This window comes from Chiloscyllium plagiosum, chromosome 4 (genome assembly GCF_004010195.1).
Source record: "Chiloscyllium plagiosum isolate BGI_BamShark_2017 chromosome 4, ASM401019v2, whole genome shotgun sequence".
Lineage (NCBI taxonomy): Eukaryota > Metazoa > Chordata > Chondrichthyes > Orectolobiformes > Hemiscylliidae > Chiloscyllium > Chiloscyllium plagiosum.
The window spans coordinates 132,414,948-132,430,663 of NC_057713.1; the positions used below are offsets into that span (position 1 = coordinate 132,414,948).

Consider the following 15,716-nt stretch of genomic DNA (forward strand, 5'->3'; position numbering starts at 1 on the left):
CCCCCACCCCCACCCCGGCCTATCACCCTCACCTTGACCTCCTTCCACCTATCGCTTTTCCAACGCCCCTCCCCCAAGTCCCTCCTCCCTACCATTTATCTTAGCCTGCTGGACACACTTTCCTCCTTCCTGAAGAAGGGCTCATGCCCGAAACGTCGATTCTCCTGCTCCTTGGATGCTGCCTGACTTGCTGCGCTTTTCCAGCAACACATTTTCAGCGTTGATTTTATTAAACATGGCCACAAACGCATTAAGTATGTAGATAACAACCAAGGGCACAAGTTACAATCTAACTAGTTTTCATCTTCAGTGCGCTCCTTATAGTAGTTGGAGGTGAGAATGGAGAAGATAGTGCATAGGAGTTAATAATATACTTGGTAGTGGAAAAGCTGAGATGATCCTGGAATATTGAACAGTTTTGGCAAACAAGATGAAGATCTGATAGAGGTTTAGTTAGTTACTTGCTACTTTTGGGTGACAACAGGAAGGCACTAATACAGTCGTGAAAATACCAGAAAAAGAGGTGGGGAGAGTGTATGAGTAAGACTGGAACAAGGAATGTTCTATATACCCCACAAAAAAGGCTATCATAACTTTTACACCTGTGGTAACCATTGCGACTACTTTTATTTGGATGAACTGAGAAGAGTTGTTCAATGTGAGAACAAGTTTAGTCAAATGGAGGAATGTGATGATGGATAGAGACTGGGAGAAGACCTATCTAATGAGGAATGGAAATGTAGAAGGATTGGTTATCGTTAGCAAATGATCTGGTTATGACTTGTATATTGGAAGCTGTTAAAGTGACAGGAGCAAGAGAAGACTCATGAGTTTGGGTGTGAAGGGATCGGCTAAAGAGATTGTGGTTTTAACTTTTGGTTGTATTTTTAGACAGCAGCTGTTCATTGTTCTCACTGTTCACACCTCCTCGAGATACATCTTCTATTTCTTTAACATATTTGTCCAGTTACCATTCCCTTGAACCTTGCATCATCAACTAGTCATTTGATTTCTTACATCTTACATCTCTTCAGAGACCTACCCTTTGTTCTCTTTCTTATTTCCTTTTTCCTTCATGTGATTAACACCTGTAACATTTCTAACTTTTTCAGATGTTGAAATGTTAACCCTGTTCCTTTTTCCACAGAAGCTTCTAAACCTGCTGAGTATTTCTAGCATTTATGTGCATTTATATCATTTGTATTCTAATACGTTATTGCTGTTAATACTTTTACACAGGTTTGGCAGATGGCAAGCATTTCACTCTTCCCCACCTTCCTGGTAAGACATTTGTGTATAATGGAACAGATGATAGACTGGAGCTGTGCATTGATCCAGCAGGGCACATTCCCATTGGTCCCAACATTGACAATCTGATCAAAGAGGCCTTAAATCAATTACGGTCTGAGGGAGGGTCAAGAAGTAGGGAAGGAAGTCCTTCCTCACATGGAGGCATGAAACTTGGCAGTGGAGGAGTGGTCCGAAAAAAATCTGAACAAATGCCAAATGTCACGGCTTTCCAAGGAAAAGGTCATTCCCTTGGAACTGCTTCAAGTAGCCCACAGCTGGAACAGAGGCATAGCAGGGAAATCCAGGTGCCTAGGAAACAAAGCACTGGTAGTTCATCAGGAACTGATCTTAGTTATGGTATTGACCAGTCTAGTCCCAAACATGGAGCTTCTCCACCCAAATCCAGCAGTGGGGACAGCCAGCTAATACGAATGGCACCTGGCTTTGTAACGATGAGAGACGGTAGGCAACTTGACGCCAATTTAATTGAAGCACAACGTAAAAAATTGCAGGAGATGGTATCCTCCATTCAAGCTTCCATGGATAAACATATGAAGGATCAAAATGTGGAACAATTGATAAATAGTGATGCCCCAGATTCAAAACTACGCTCTACCACTTCCTCAGCTCAGTCAGTAATGAGAACTGAAAGCCTTCAAACTGATGCACTGGAGACACCATCAATCACTCCACAAGAAGGTGACAATGAGAATTTGAGCATGGAAACAACAGCTGTTGGTGTGGAATTATCATCCCACCCATCTGTACCATCCAGCAAGTCACAGAATGTAAACCTTTTGAATGAAGATCTTGAGGAAATGGATAGTCAGGAAATAGAGGGGACGATTGAACCAATGGATCACTCTTGACTTCATTTAGAAATGGATACTATCAAGCTGGTGAGTCAGAAAAATGTACCCAAGATATTATAAGTTCTTTACAATGGCAGAATATTTTACTGTGGCAAGGTTAGAAAAAATAAATAAATAACTGACTCTTTTTGGATAACTATTAAGAAATTTGTGGCCTTTACAAGTTTATTTGATGAGCTAAAGTAGAAGTGTGCAGGAAGATGTCAGTTAAACCTATCAGAGACAGTGTATTTGGTTGTTTTTGGAAATATTAGATGTTTTTGAATGTCAGACTATCTCCCATTGTGTTGCTCACTGTGAGTTGATGCTTAATGTAGTCTTCAAGCGAGCAGCAACATATAGATATAATTTGTTTGTCATTTTAACTTGTGTTTTGACCTTACTTTTATGTAATATTTTTATAATCAACAAAATGGAAGAATATTGGGAAATATAAAATTAGAATTGTTTATAACATAGGAGTTTCTCTGTAATACAGGTTGAGAAGCTGGGAGATGACAATTTGAGGTCCAACAATTGTGTCAATAGTGGCTAGGTGTAAATATAAGTTTACCTTGACACTTTACCTTGCAAATATGGATTAAATTCAGTTTGGAAAAATTGATTTAATGCAGGGTGATGTGATGAACTTTTGTAGACAAAACCTATTATAATTATGACCATACGAATTTGTAATGGCACGTTGGTTAGGCCACTTTTGGAATACTGTGCTCACTTCTGGTCTCCCTGCTATAGGAAAGATGTTGTTAAACTTGAAAGGGTGCAGAAAAAAAATACAAGAATGTTGCCAGCGTTGGAGAGTTTGAGATACAGGGCAAGGCTTAATAGTCTGGGGCTATTTTCCCTGGAGTATTGGAGACTGAAGGGTGACCTATAAAGGTTTATAAAATCATGAGGGGTATAGATAGGGTGAATAGTCATGGTCTTTACCCAGCATAGGGTAGTCCAGAACTAGAGGGCATCAGTTTAAGGTGAGAGAGGAAAGAATTAAAAGGGACCTGTGATGGTGCATATATGAAACGAGCTGCCAGAAGAAGTGGTGGAGGCTGATACAATTCCACATTTATAGGGGATCTGAATGGGTATATGAATAGGAAGGGTTTACAGTGGTATGGGCCAAATGCTGGCAAATGGGACTAGATTAATTTAAGCTATCTGGTCCAACTCATCCATGTCGACCAAAGGATCTGCTTGTGTGTTGTACAACTCTATGACTCTAAGTTAACACAAAAAGCACTAAAAATGCGAAAAAAGAAAGTTGTTTGGAATTCTTGAGAGACAACCTTATAGAAGTTTATAAAATAATGAGGGCTATAGATAGACTTAAGGGTAGTTGTCATTTCCCTTAGGATGGGGGATTTCAAGACTAGATGGCATGTTTTTAAGGTGAGAGAAGAGAGATTTTAAGAAGACATGAGCTAGTTTTTTGCACATGGGGTGGCTTGCATGTGGAATAAACCCTGAGGAAGTGGTGGATGTGGGTACTGTTATAATGTTCAAAAGACATTTGGATGAGTACATGAATAGGAAAGGTTTAGAGGGATATGGGCCAAGTGGGACTAGTTTAAATTGGAATTATGTTTAGCATGGACTGGATAGATTGAAGGGTCTATTTCTGTGCTGTATGACTCTATAACTGATCTTGTATTTAAACATAATTTTCTTCACAATCCTTCTGTCCCTTGATGTTATTGATGTGTAAAAATCCATCAAGCTTAGTTTTTAGCAAATTCATTGACTGAACTTCTACAACCCTCAGAGCTGAGAATTTCAAAGATTCACAATGCTCCGTTGAAAAGATTCTTTTTCATCTCTGTTTTATATTGCTTGTCTGTCATTCAGAAACTGTGCCCCCGGTTCATGAACTGCAGGAATTAGTGTGGTAAACCTTTGTTACAGTCTCTCTGTGGCAAGAAGATCTTCATTTAGAACGTAGAACATTACAGTGCAGTACAGGCCCTTCGACCCTCGATGTTGCACCGACCTGTGGACCCAATCTGAAGTCCATCAATCCTACAGTATTCCATTTTCATCCATATGTTTATCCAATGACTATTTATATACCCTTAAAGTTGGTGAGTCTACTACTGTTGCAGGCAGTGCATTCCACGCCCCTACTACTTTTTGAGTAAAGAAACCACCTCTGACATATGTCCTATATCTATCAACTTAAATCTATGTCCCCTCGTGCTAGCCATCACCACCTAAGGAAAAAGGCTCTCACTGTAGACCCTATCTAACCCTTTGATTATTTATCTTAATTAAGTCACCTCTCAACCTTCTTCTCTCTAATGAAAACAGCCTCAAGTCTCATAAGACTTTCCCTCCATACCAGGCAACATCCTAGTAAATCTCTCTGAACCCTTTCCAAAGCTTCCACATCCGTCCTATGATGCAGTGACCACAACTGTACACATTTAGGTTCACTATGGCTGTATATAATTGTAATAAAACATCCTTCCTCCTAAATTCAAATCCTTTCATAGTAAAGGCCAACATAGATACCATTTGCTTAAGTACCTACAAATTAATTTGTAGTGACTTGTGATTCTAACTTCACAAATTTCCAGCTTTTTTCTATTAAAAAAACTCTGTATTTCTGTCTTTCCTGTCAAAATGGATAACTTCACATGTAATTTGCTACCACATATTTTCTCACTTACATTACCAATCCAGATTCCCATGAAACATCTTTGCAGTCTCCTCTTAGCTTACACGTTTACTTAGTTTGGTTTGTGTCATCTGCAATCTCAGAAATATTAGATTTCACTCCCAAACCCAAACAATTGATGGGATTGTGATTATCTGGGGCCCATGCACTGGTTCTCATGATGCTCCACTAGTCATAGCCTGCCAACCTGAAATATACTCCTAATATCATCTAATTTTGTTTACTAATTTCTGAAGTGGGACCTTTCAAAATTTTCTGAAAATCAAAGCTTACCACCATTATGCCAAATCCCCCTTATCTATTTTACTCGTCATCTCCTGCCAACAGGTTTTTTTTTAAAGCATGATTTCCCTGTCATAAATCCATGTAATGTCTACCCAATCCTACCATTATTTTCTAAGTGTCCTCTTATTACATTTTTTATATTAAATTTTAGCATTTTCTGTTTAGTTGATATTAGGCCAGTCTGTAGAATTAGTCTATAGTTCCCCATTTTTTCTCCTCTTCCCCAATGGAATAACATTTTATAAAATCACTAAATGTTATAGTCCAGAAGGGTGCCATTCAACCCATCATATCTGCACCAGCACTCCAAAAAATATCATGACTAAGTGCCATTCTCTTGCCTTTACCTCCAACTCTTGCATGTTGTTTTATTCAATCATTCAATGCCCTCTTGAATTCTTAAATTGTATCTGCCTCCACCACACTTTCTAGACCTGAAACATTTGCTTGAAAAGGTTTTGTCTATCATTAACCAGTAACCTTTGGTATTTTTGAAAATCACTTTAGATCTGTGCTGACTTATTCTTGATGCTGTTAGAATCAGAAACCATTTCTTCCTATCCACTCTATCCAGACCTCTCATGATGTTGAAAACTTCTATCAGATCTTTTCTTAGTCATCTTCTCTCCAAAGCAAATAGTCCACACATCTCCATTCCAACTGAAATTTCTCATCTCTGGAACCATGCATGCAAATCTCTTCTCCACTGTCACCCAATGCATTCATATCTTTCCTTATGTGTTGTCCAGAACACAATATTCTAGCTGAGATTTAACAAGTGTCTTGCATAAGTTCGACATAACTTCCTTGCTCTTGAGCTCTATTCATAAAATGCAGGATACTGTATCCATCTGTCTCCATTTAGCCTGTCAGTTTCAATGATCTATGAAAATATATACTCAAACCCCTTTACTGCTGCACCCCCTTAAGAATTGTATCCTTTATTTTTGTTCTTCCGACCGAAATGCATCACCTCACTCTTGATGAACTTCATCTGCCACTTACCTGCCCAGTTCACCCACTTGTCTATGTCATAGAGTCATAGAAATGTACAGCACGGAAACAGACTGTTTGGTCCAACCCATCCATGCTGACCAGAATGTCCATTTGAAATGCTACATTGTCCTCCCCACAGTTTATAATGCTTCCAAATTTTGTATCATACATAGAATATAGAATGTTACAGCGCAGTACAGGCCTTTCGGCCCTCGATGTTGTGCTGACCTGCGAAATTAATCTGATGCCCAACTAACCTATACCGTTCCATTATCATCCGTATGTATGTCCAATGCCCATTTAAATGCCTTTAACATCGGCAAGTCTACTGCGGTTGCAGGCAGGCCATTCCACGTCCCTACTACTCTCTGAGTAAAGAAACTACCCCTGATATTTGTCCAAAATCTATCACCCCTCAATTTAAAGCTATGTCCCCTTGTGTTAGCCTTCACCATCCAAAGAAAAAGGCTCTCACTCTCCACGCGATCTAACCCTCTGACTATCGTATACGTTTCAATTAAGTCACCTCTCAACCTTTTTCTCTCCAACAAAAACAGCAAACTACCCCTGATATTTGTCCAAAATCTATTACCCCTCAATTTAAAGCTATGTCCCCTTGTGTTAGCCTTCACCATCCGAAGAAAAAGGCTCTCACTCTCCACGCGATCTAACCCTCTGACTATCGTATACGTTTCAATTAAGTCACCTCTCAACCTTTTTCTCTCCAACAAAAACAGCCTCAGTTTCCTCAACCTTTCCTCATGAGACCTTCCTTCCATACCAGGCAACATCCTAATAAATCTCCTCTGAACCCTTTCCAAAGTTTCCACATCCTTCCTATAATGCGGTGACCAGAACTGTCTGCAATACTCCAGGTGCGGTCTTATCAGTGTCTTGTACAGCTGAAGCATGACCTCGTGACTCTGAAACTCAATCCCTCTGCCAATAAACGCCAACACATCATATGCCTTCTTACCAACCATATTAATCTGGGTGGCAACTTTCAGGGGTTTATGAACCTGGACACCGAGATCTCTCTATTCATCTTCACTTCCAAGAATTTTCTCTTTAGCCCACTACTCTGCATTCCTGTTACTTCTCCCAAAGTGAACTACCTCACACTTTTCCGCATTAAACTCCATTTGTCACTTCTCAGCCCAGTTCTGCACAAACTTTGAAATTTTCCTCTGAACACCAAGATCTAGATCATTATTGTATATCAAGAAAAACAACGATCCCTGGGAAATTTCACCGGAAACCTTCCAATCTGAAAAATGTCCACTGACTATTACTCTGTTTCCTGGTACTCAGCCAAGTTTGTGTCCACTTTGCTACTGTTGAGTTATGACTTTGATCACAATTCTGTTGTGTGATACTGTATCAAATGCCTTTGAAAGTCTTTGTACGCCATTTCACCTGCGTTACCCTCATCAACCATTTCCATTACTACTTCAAAAAGCCCCAAGTTAGGTAGACATGATTTCTTCTTAGATACATGATAATTCTTTATAGTAACTCACTTTTTTCTATGTTACTAATAATTCTGTCCCAAAAACTGAATGATAGAATTGGGGGTGTGGATCTGAAATGCAACCCTGGGAGACTAGTTGAGGTGGGAAACCTAAACCTTATTAAAATACTTGGATCAGCATGAGAAATGTCTTAACATTCAAGACTATGAGCCTACTGTGGGAGAGTGGGACTAATGTAGGTAGCACTATATTGGTGGTACAGGCTTGATGCACTGAAGGATCTGTTCTGTACTGTATGATTCTATGAATTATTTCTCAAAGCTCCCCTACCTCTCGAGTTAAACTGACTGATCTGTAATCGCTGGGCTTATTTTTACAACAGAAGTAATGTTTATTTTGAATGGTATAATAATTACAGTTCTCCAGTCTTGTGACACCACCCTAGGGAGACTGAAAGATCATGACCAGTGCCCCTGCAATTTCCACTCTGACTTCTTTCAATATTCTTGGGTGCGGCTCATCTAGTCCTCATGCCTTGTCAGCTTTAAGTATAGACAATCCAACATCGTGATCCTTAAAAAGTAGGAGATGGCCACTAGGTAATGATTTTTTTTGAAGAGTTGGGTTGAATGGCTTCCTTCTGCATTATAATTGTGATCTGTTTTGAATCCTTTAAATGACTGAGTTTCCTCTGTCACTTTGGTCTTGGTAACATTCAACTCCTTGGTGCCGACAGATAGGAAGTATTCATTTAATACCTCAGCCATGCCTCCTACCTCCACCATATGTGGTCCCTAATTGTCCCCACTCTTCCTTTCATTACATTCCTACTGTATATATGCTCATAAGAGACTTTGGAATTCACCTTTATCTTGGCCACCAGTCTTTTTCACAATTCCTCTATATTCTGTAATATGCTTTTTCACCTTCCCTCTGAACCTTCTGCATTATTCTTGGTTCTCATATGTATTATCTACCTGACATCTGAAACAAGCATACTTTTTGCTGCTTTATCTAAATTTCTATATCTCTCTCTCATCTAGTGAGTTCTGGATTTGTTAGCCCTACCTTTCAGAGTTGTGGGAGTACACCTTCACTGTGTCTGAATTCTTTCTTTTTTGAACGCACCATTGTTTAGCTATAATTTTTCCAAACAACTACTTTGCCAGTCTAGCCAGTCCTGTTCTGTTCTGGCCACATTGAAGTTGGCTCTCCCCCACTTCATTTTTCTAACTCTTGATTGCCTATCGTCTTTTCTATCTTCATCCTAAACCCGAAAAATACTGTCTCCCAAATTATCCTCCACTGACAGTTCTGTTGCGTCCACCTAATTTCTGAGCATCAAATAGACATATACTGCTATACAAAAAAATTCCTGAATGCAATCTAGGAACGTTTCTCCCTCTCTGCCCTTTATGCTGCTCCAGTCCCAATCTACATTCAGGGAGCTAAAGTTCCCTATTAATGTATCTGCGGACTTGTTTCTCTATATTCTTCACACTAGTTGATGGTCTATCGGGTACACTGACGAATGCAATTGCACCCTTTTTGTTCCTTAGCTTGAGCCAAAATTATTCCAAGCTTGATCCCTCTGGGTCATCCTGCTTCTCCAGTATTCAGTATAGTCCTTAACTAATTCTTAACCGTTCCTCTTTTCCTAGTTTTTTTTCCTGAATACCTTATAGCCAGGAGCATGTATCAACTATCTTGTTAGCATGTATCTTTTTAGCTTTGACAAAGGGTCAGTAAGACTCGAAACATCAGCTGTTTTCTCTCCTTACAGATGCTGCCAGACCTGCTGAGATTTTCCAGCATTTTCTCTTTGGCATGTATCACCTAGTCCTGCCCTTACTTGAGCCAGATTTCTGTTGTTACAACATCATACTTCCATGTGGCAATCTGCATCTATAATTCTCCAGTCTTATTTCCTATACCCTGTGGATTCGCATAAATGGACAATAACCCTGATTTAGATTTCATTGCATTCATCCTTATCTGATTTGACCTGTTAATTTTCTATACTGGTGCTATCTGTCTCCACAATATTTTGTGCACCCTGCTATCTTTCTCTAATACTCTTTCTTGGTTCAAACCACAGTTTTCTCAAGTGAAGAGGTTAATTACCCACTATCCTGAGAAGAAATAAAAAAAAACACAAAATCAAACACATGCACATATACGGGTATAAAGCTTAAAAAGGAGTTTAGAATGTAAAGTTAAAAACGAAAATCCTTTGAGTCCTTGAGATGCTCGAACTTAACTTGAGGCCATGGTTGTTTAATAAAGGTCTTGTGTGCTTAGCAGTGGTGAAATTTGTGAATATCCATGTGTTCTTGGTGAGTGTGTTTTGTTTCTCTCATTTGTTTTATCACTGGGTGCTGTTTTTTAAGAAGCTGAGGGAAGCAAGGAGAGAGAATTCTAGTTGTGTGTTACAAATTCACTTTCCTTTTCTGCCCCACATTTGTCTGAAATACAGTTCATTTGTATATTCCCATGTGCAGCATTTATTTTTAAGCTGGATAATCTGCAGGTGATTTTCAGCCCAATATGTGAACTTTCTGGAAGGATGTAAATCAAAACTAGGAGGCGAGGATTTCTTTATCTGTGACTAAGTTTCAGTGTCTCTTGATAAAAATGTATTTTTGGCTCAAATAGTCTTCATTTATCTCATATTGGTTTCACATTGGCTCAACCTAGTCAGTTGACTGCTTAAGGCTATCTTAAGTCACTGTTCCTTCCTTTTGTTTTAAGTTATTTTTGTCTATAAAAGGTCTTGGGCATTAAAATCATCGATGTCAGAAACTGAAAATTGATTGTTCATATTTTGTCACAATCATGACAGGAGTCACGACGATTTTCCAGTCTTGAAATAGGGTCCTAGGTGAGAACAAGTTTGTCAACCCCTCCATTAGCCGTTAGTTTTGAAATACAAATTGTTATGTTAAATCAACCATTCATAATTCTTACATTGATAATTTCAGTAAACTTAACAAGCTAAATTACAAGAAATTGTGTTTGGTTGAAGACTTTCTGTAGACAGTTTGATTCCCAATACAAGTTTTATAATCGAGACCTATGTTTAATTGACCCTGGACAGTAACTGCCAGATTGGGGCATGGGAATGATGGGATATATGAAGAAAGCAAAATAAATGATTCCACACCAAAAGTGACACATACATTGGATAATCTAAAACAAGCATTACTAGTAATACTCACTCCTGTAAAACTATATTGTTTCCCCATCCTGTGTTTCTGGTTGGAAAAAGATGTATTGTTGAAACTTCTGGGGGGAAAAGAAAGTGAGTTGGACAATAAATTTGCACTCAGTACTGAATTTAATTATTTGTCTAATGTTTTTCCTCTTATGCAGGCAGAGCTGGGCTTTGTACAAGAGCCGTGCCAAGGCAAAAGAAGCTCATCGTGTTCAAAAGACAGAGTTCGATTCAATCCCCCTATCAATTGCATGACTGCAAGATTTTTCTTGATGATTCAGATGACAGCTTCTGCCCATATAATCCACAGAACCATAATTATTAACTTAACCTTGGATGAGATTCTGTTCTTGATGTAGCTCACATTGAGAGAGAGCACGTTGGTAAAAAGAGAGGAGTCTCGTAAGAATATATTTTCCTGATGCATTTAAAGTTTGATTTGAACAATATTAGTTGGTGATGCTTGTGTTAGAAATAAAATACTGGAATGTACAGTTGGATAAGGTCATATATGTACACCCACTAAAACAGAATAAATATACAACTCTTTAGAAAGAACTACACAGTCGCTGGTCTGCCCTGGCTTCTAGGGCCTGTGCAGGGACAGGGGCTTAGTATAATAAAAGTTGTCAATATTCTTGATTTGGCATTTTGCAGAAATAATCTAAGTCAGCAAATGTGATTAGCCATGATGATAAATAAAGGTATCAATTACCTTATCATAGCAAGATTCTTCACAGATCCGAGATTCACTTTGTTAAGTTTGATTGTTCATAATAAATTAAACTGTGAAATTGGAGCATGTAGGAATTGTCCAATTGGTGATGACAAAAATAGCTGCACTTAAAACATCTGCTGCATTTTGTTTATTTCCATGGTGTGCAGATATTTTTGCCTGAGTGCTTAAGTGGGGATGGAATATCCATTGCTTTGAAACCTACCAGTCCAAAGCAGTTCATCTTAGCTTCAGCATATGTTCAAATTCAGTATTTAGAAAATTCTATACTGATATTGAAATCTTTAGTTTTTGGCTTTGATAGTATGTGATGTAGTAGAATTGGAAAATAAAAACTCTTTATCTTAGAGTTTAGCACCTATTTTGGGGGGGGAAGTAAAAGCTGTAATGAAAGATAACATTGCTTTCTGGGAGGGAACTAAGGATTTTGGTTCAGTATTTTTCAGACTTCCACCACAAAAAACTTTGATCCAAAAACTTCTGGTGCTGTTCTCTAAAGTACTCCCAAAATGGATCTAACTTTGGAGTTAAGTGAAGAAAATATTATCTTTTTAAAAAAAATATGCTTGCTGAAACATTCATTTTCTTGTTGCTTCATTCAGTTTGCTTTGTATTAATCAGAACTTCATTAATTTTATTTGAGTTTAAAAAATCAAGTATTTAGCTCTTGTGCAGATGAAACAAAAATAAGCATGACAATGTGTTGTTTAAAATCACAATTTGAGTTCCTTTATCCTCACTCAAACCACCACGTTATATCAAACTATCAAGCAAGTGCGTGTGCGCACACCAATACACACACACACACACACACAGCTTATATTCCTCTCAGGTTGCAAATTCTGAGAAAAACTGATGTCTTTTTCCATTATTAAAGGTGCCATTCTGTAGTGTGTCACTGGTAATGGTAGTATTTATTATTGCAGTCAAGCAGCGTGATTATTAACTGTAGTAGATGATTTTACGGTAACAGTGTGTAATGAACAATTTTAACAAGACTAAGTTTTGGTGGGCAAAGAAAATACCACCAAATATTGTCTGATTTTTGAAATACAAACTCCGACATAGCCACTATAACAAGGTAGTTTTACTCCTTAAATGTGGACTCATAATGCACAAACCTTAATCAGTAAAACTACATAATACATAAGTCTGCCTTACTTATTTTTTAAAACAAGATATTCATAATTCCGTATTATAGAAAACATTTAGAAGATTCTCTGGAGGTAAACCTCAATGATTTCTTTTTTCAAAAACAGAAGGTTGAGTGTTTCTGTTTTTCATTTAGACTGTGCTTGGAACAGCCAGTATTGTTGTCTATTAATCTTAATATTAACTTAATTTTTCTTTTTTAATAGGCAGATTTCATTTAATTTATGGTGATCTTTATGGCAATTGAATCATTTTCAAAGCTGCTTAGAGACTTGCTGTAAACTTTACACATTTCATAAATATTTACATTCTTAGCATGCAAAAGTGAATGTGCTTTCAGACAATATTGATTAAATTAAAAATTAAATTTCACAGGAGTGGTGAGTTTTTCATGACTCTTAGAAATGAGCTGTATGCTGGCAGTTTGGGCCTTAATATTAATGATTCATTTGCTTCTGAATTTGTTTTTAGGATTTATGAGGATTACAAGACAACTTCATTAAGCATGTGCATTAAAATTCATTAGCATCTTTCCATGGGATTTTTAACTTTATTGTCCTTTTAAGTGCGATAGCAGAACTCATGTAAAGTATTATTGGACAGAGCATTCTGTAGAATGATATAACTGAAGGAACAAAATATAAGAATGGAGATAAATTGGGGCTCCAAAGCAGGCCTAAAGGTAAATATCCCATGGAACTGGACTTTTTTGCAGTGTTTGCCATCCAGTTATTAGAACATATTGTAATTCTCCTTGAGTATGTATGGATAGTGTACTGTATATATGCTTTATTTTTAGTGGAGAAAATGTCCCTGTTTAAATGAAAATGACAACAATTAATAATAGTTATAAGAAATATACTGACATTTACGATAACAGGACAACACTGGCAATTGTTCAGCAAATTTGGTTTGTTTATATTTGTGGTTGCTGTACTAAATATCTAAAATGAATTCTTCTATAATGTAACACCTGTGTATTATAAAAGTATATATTGTACAGTACTATAAGTGACTTGTACAGTACTTGGAGTTCTTTTCTTGAATGCTTATTAAACAAAGTGGTACATTCTCTAAGTACCAACTTGCTGTTAGCATGAGTTATGAGCATATACTGAAGGTGCAATAAATTAAAATGTTTCACGTGCATATTGGTCAAGAATATTTCAAACTGTTTTAACTGCATTTTTCCTTCTTTTGTACATATGTGCAGGTCCCACAAAAGAGAACTTAGTACTTTATCTTTGCACCCCAAACAATATTTTCACAGATCAAGGATGTAGTTTTCCTTCATTTATATTAGTGACGTTTATCTGACCCATACAATTTGAGAGAACAATATTTCGCTTAATATTGCATTCTGTGTATTCAATATGTGGGAATTAGATTTACTTAAGTTACTTTGAATTATGATTCATTTATAACATTGCCAAGCAATTGTTTCAAAACATGCATCAAGTTTGGAGAGGCCCGGCCTCTGAAACTCATTGTTGATTTTCTTGTGCCATTGTGTCACGTATAAAAATGACAGGACAAATAAACACTAGTTTGTCCTTGATAATTATGTACCGGTCAGGCAGGTAGGAAAGGGTCGTGCGAGGGAGCCGTGGTTTAATAAGGAATTGGATTCTTGTGCCATTGTGTCACGTATAAAAATGACAGGACAAATAAACACTAGTTAGTCTATCCTATCCTATAAAGTAATGCTGTCTAGTGCATCACAATGCGGGTTTTGAAAAGCCTTATATAAACTCAAGCCAGTTACGGGAAATAAGTTGGAAAATTATTTTCAGATCTTTTTAGGAGATCAAACTAAATGCAGGAGATCATATAGATCCTGAATTATAGAGTCATAGAAATGTACAGCATGAAAACAGACCCTTCAGTCCAGCCCGTCCATACTGACCAGATATCCCAACCCAATCTAGTCCCACCTGCCAGCACTCAGCCCATATCCCTCCAAACCCTTCCTATTCATATACCCATCCAAATGCCTCTTAAATGTTGCAATTGTACCAGCCTCCACCACATCATCTGGCAGCTCATTCCATACACGTACCACCCTCTGCGTGAAAAAGTTGCCCCGTAGGTCTCTTTTATATCTTTCCCATTTCCCCTAAACCTATGCCCTCTAGTTCTGAACTCCCTGACCCCAGGAAAAAGACTTTGTCTACTTATCCTATCCATGCCCCTCATAATTTTGTAAACCTCTATAAGGTCACCCCTCAGCCTCCGACGCTCCAGGGAAAACAGCCCCAGCCTGTTCAGCCTCTCCCTATAGCTCAAATCCTCCAACCCTGGCAACATCCTTGTAAATCTTTCAAGTTTCACAACATCTTTCCGATAGGAAGGAGACCAGAATTGCACGCAATATTCCAACAGTGGCCTAACCAATGTCCTGTACAGCCGCAAATTGTCCTCCCAACCCGGTACTCAATACTCTGACCAATAAAGGAAAGCATACCAAACGCCGCCTTCACTATCCTATCTACCTGAAATTCTACTTTCAAGGAGCTATGAACCTGCACTCCAAGGTCTCTTTGTTCAGCAACACTCCCGAGGATCTTTCCATTAAGTGTATAAGTCCTGCTAAGATTTGCTTTCCCAAATTGCAGCACCTCGCATTTATCTGAATTAAACTCCATCTGCCACTTCTCAGCCCATTGGCCCATCTGGTCCAGATCCTGTTGTAATCTGAGGTATCACTCTTTGCTGTCCACTACACCTCCAATTTTGGTGTCATCTGCAAACTTACTAACTAGATTAGATTAGATTAGACTACAGTGTGGAAACAGGCCCTTTGGCCCAACAAGTCCACACCGACCCGCCGAAGCGCAACCCACCCATACCCCCACATTTACCCCTTACCTAACACTACGGGCAATTTAGCATGGCCAATTCACCTGACCTGCACATCTTTGGACTGTGGGAGGAAACCGGAGCACCCGGAGGAAACCCACGCAGACACGGGGAGAACGTGCAAACTCCACACAGTCAGTCACCTGAGGCGGGAATTGAACCCAGGTCT

General features: G+C 38.4%; 1 protein-coding gene across 1 annotated transcript in view; it reads left to right on the forward strand.

The window, feature by feature from the left end:
* The window catches only part of vcpip1 (valosin containing protein (p97)/p47 complex interacting protein 1), a 29,895-nt gene extending 16,060 nt beyond the window's left edge, over positions 1–13,835 (forward strand). Inside the window, exons 3-4 of the mRNA XM_043689264.1 lie at positions 1,240–2,189; positions 10,959–13,835. Of these exons, the coding sequence (XP_043545199.1) occupies positions 1,240–2,159 (920 nt within the window). The 3' untranslated portion in view covers positions 2,160–2,189; positions 10,959–13,835. The remainder of the gene's footprint in view (positions 1–1,239; positions 2,190–10,958) is intronic.
* Positions 13,836–15,716: the final 1,881 nt, after the last annotated feature.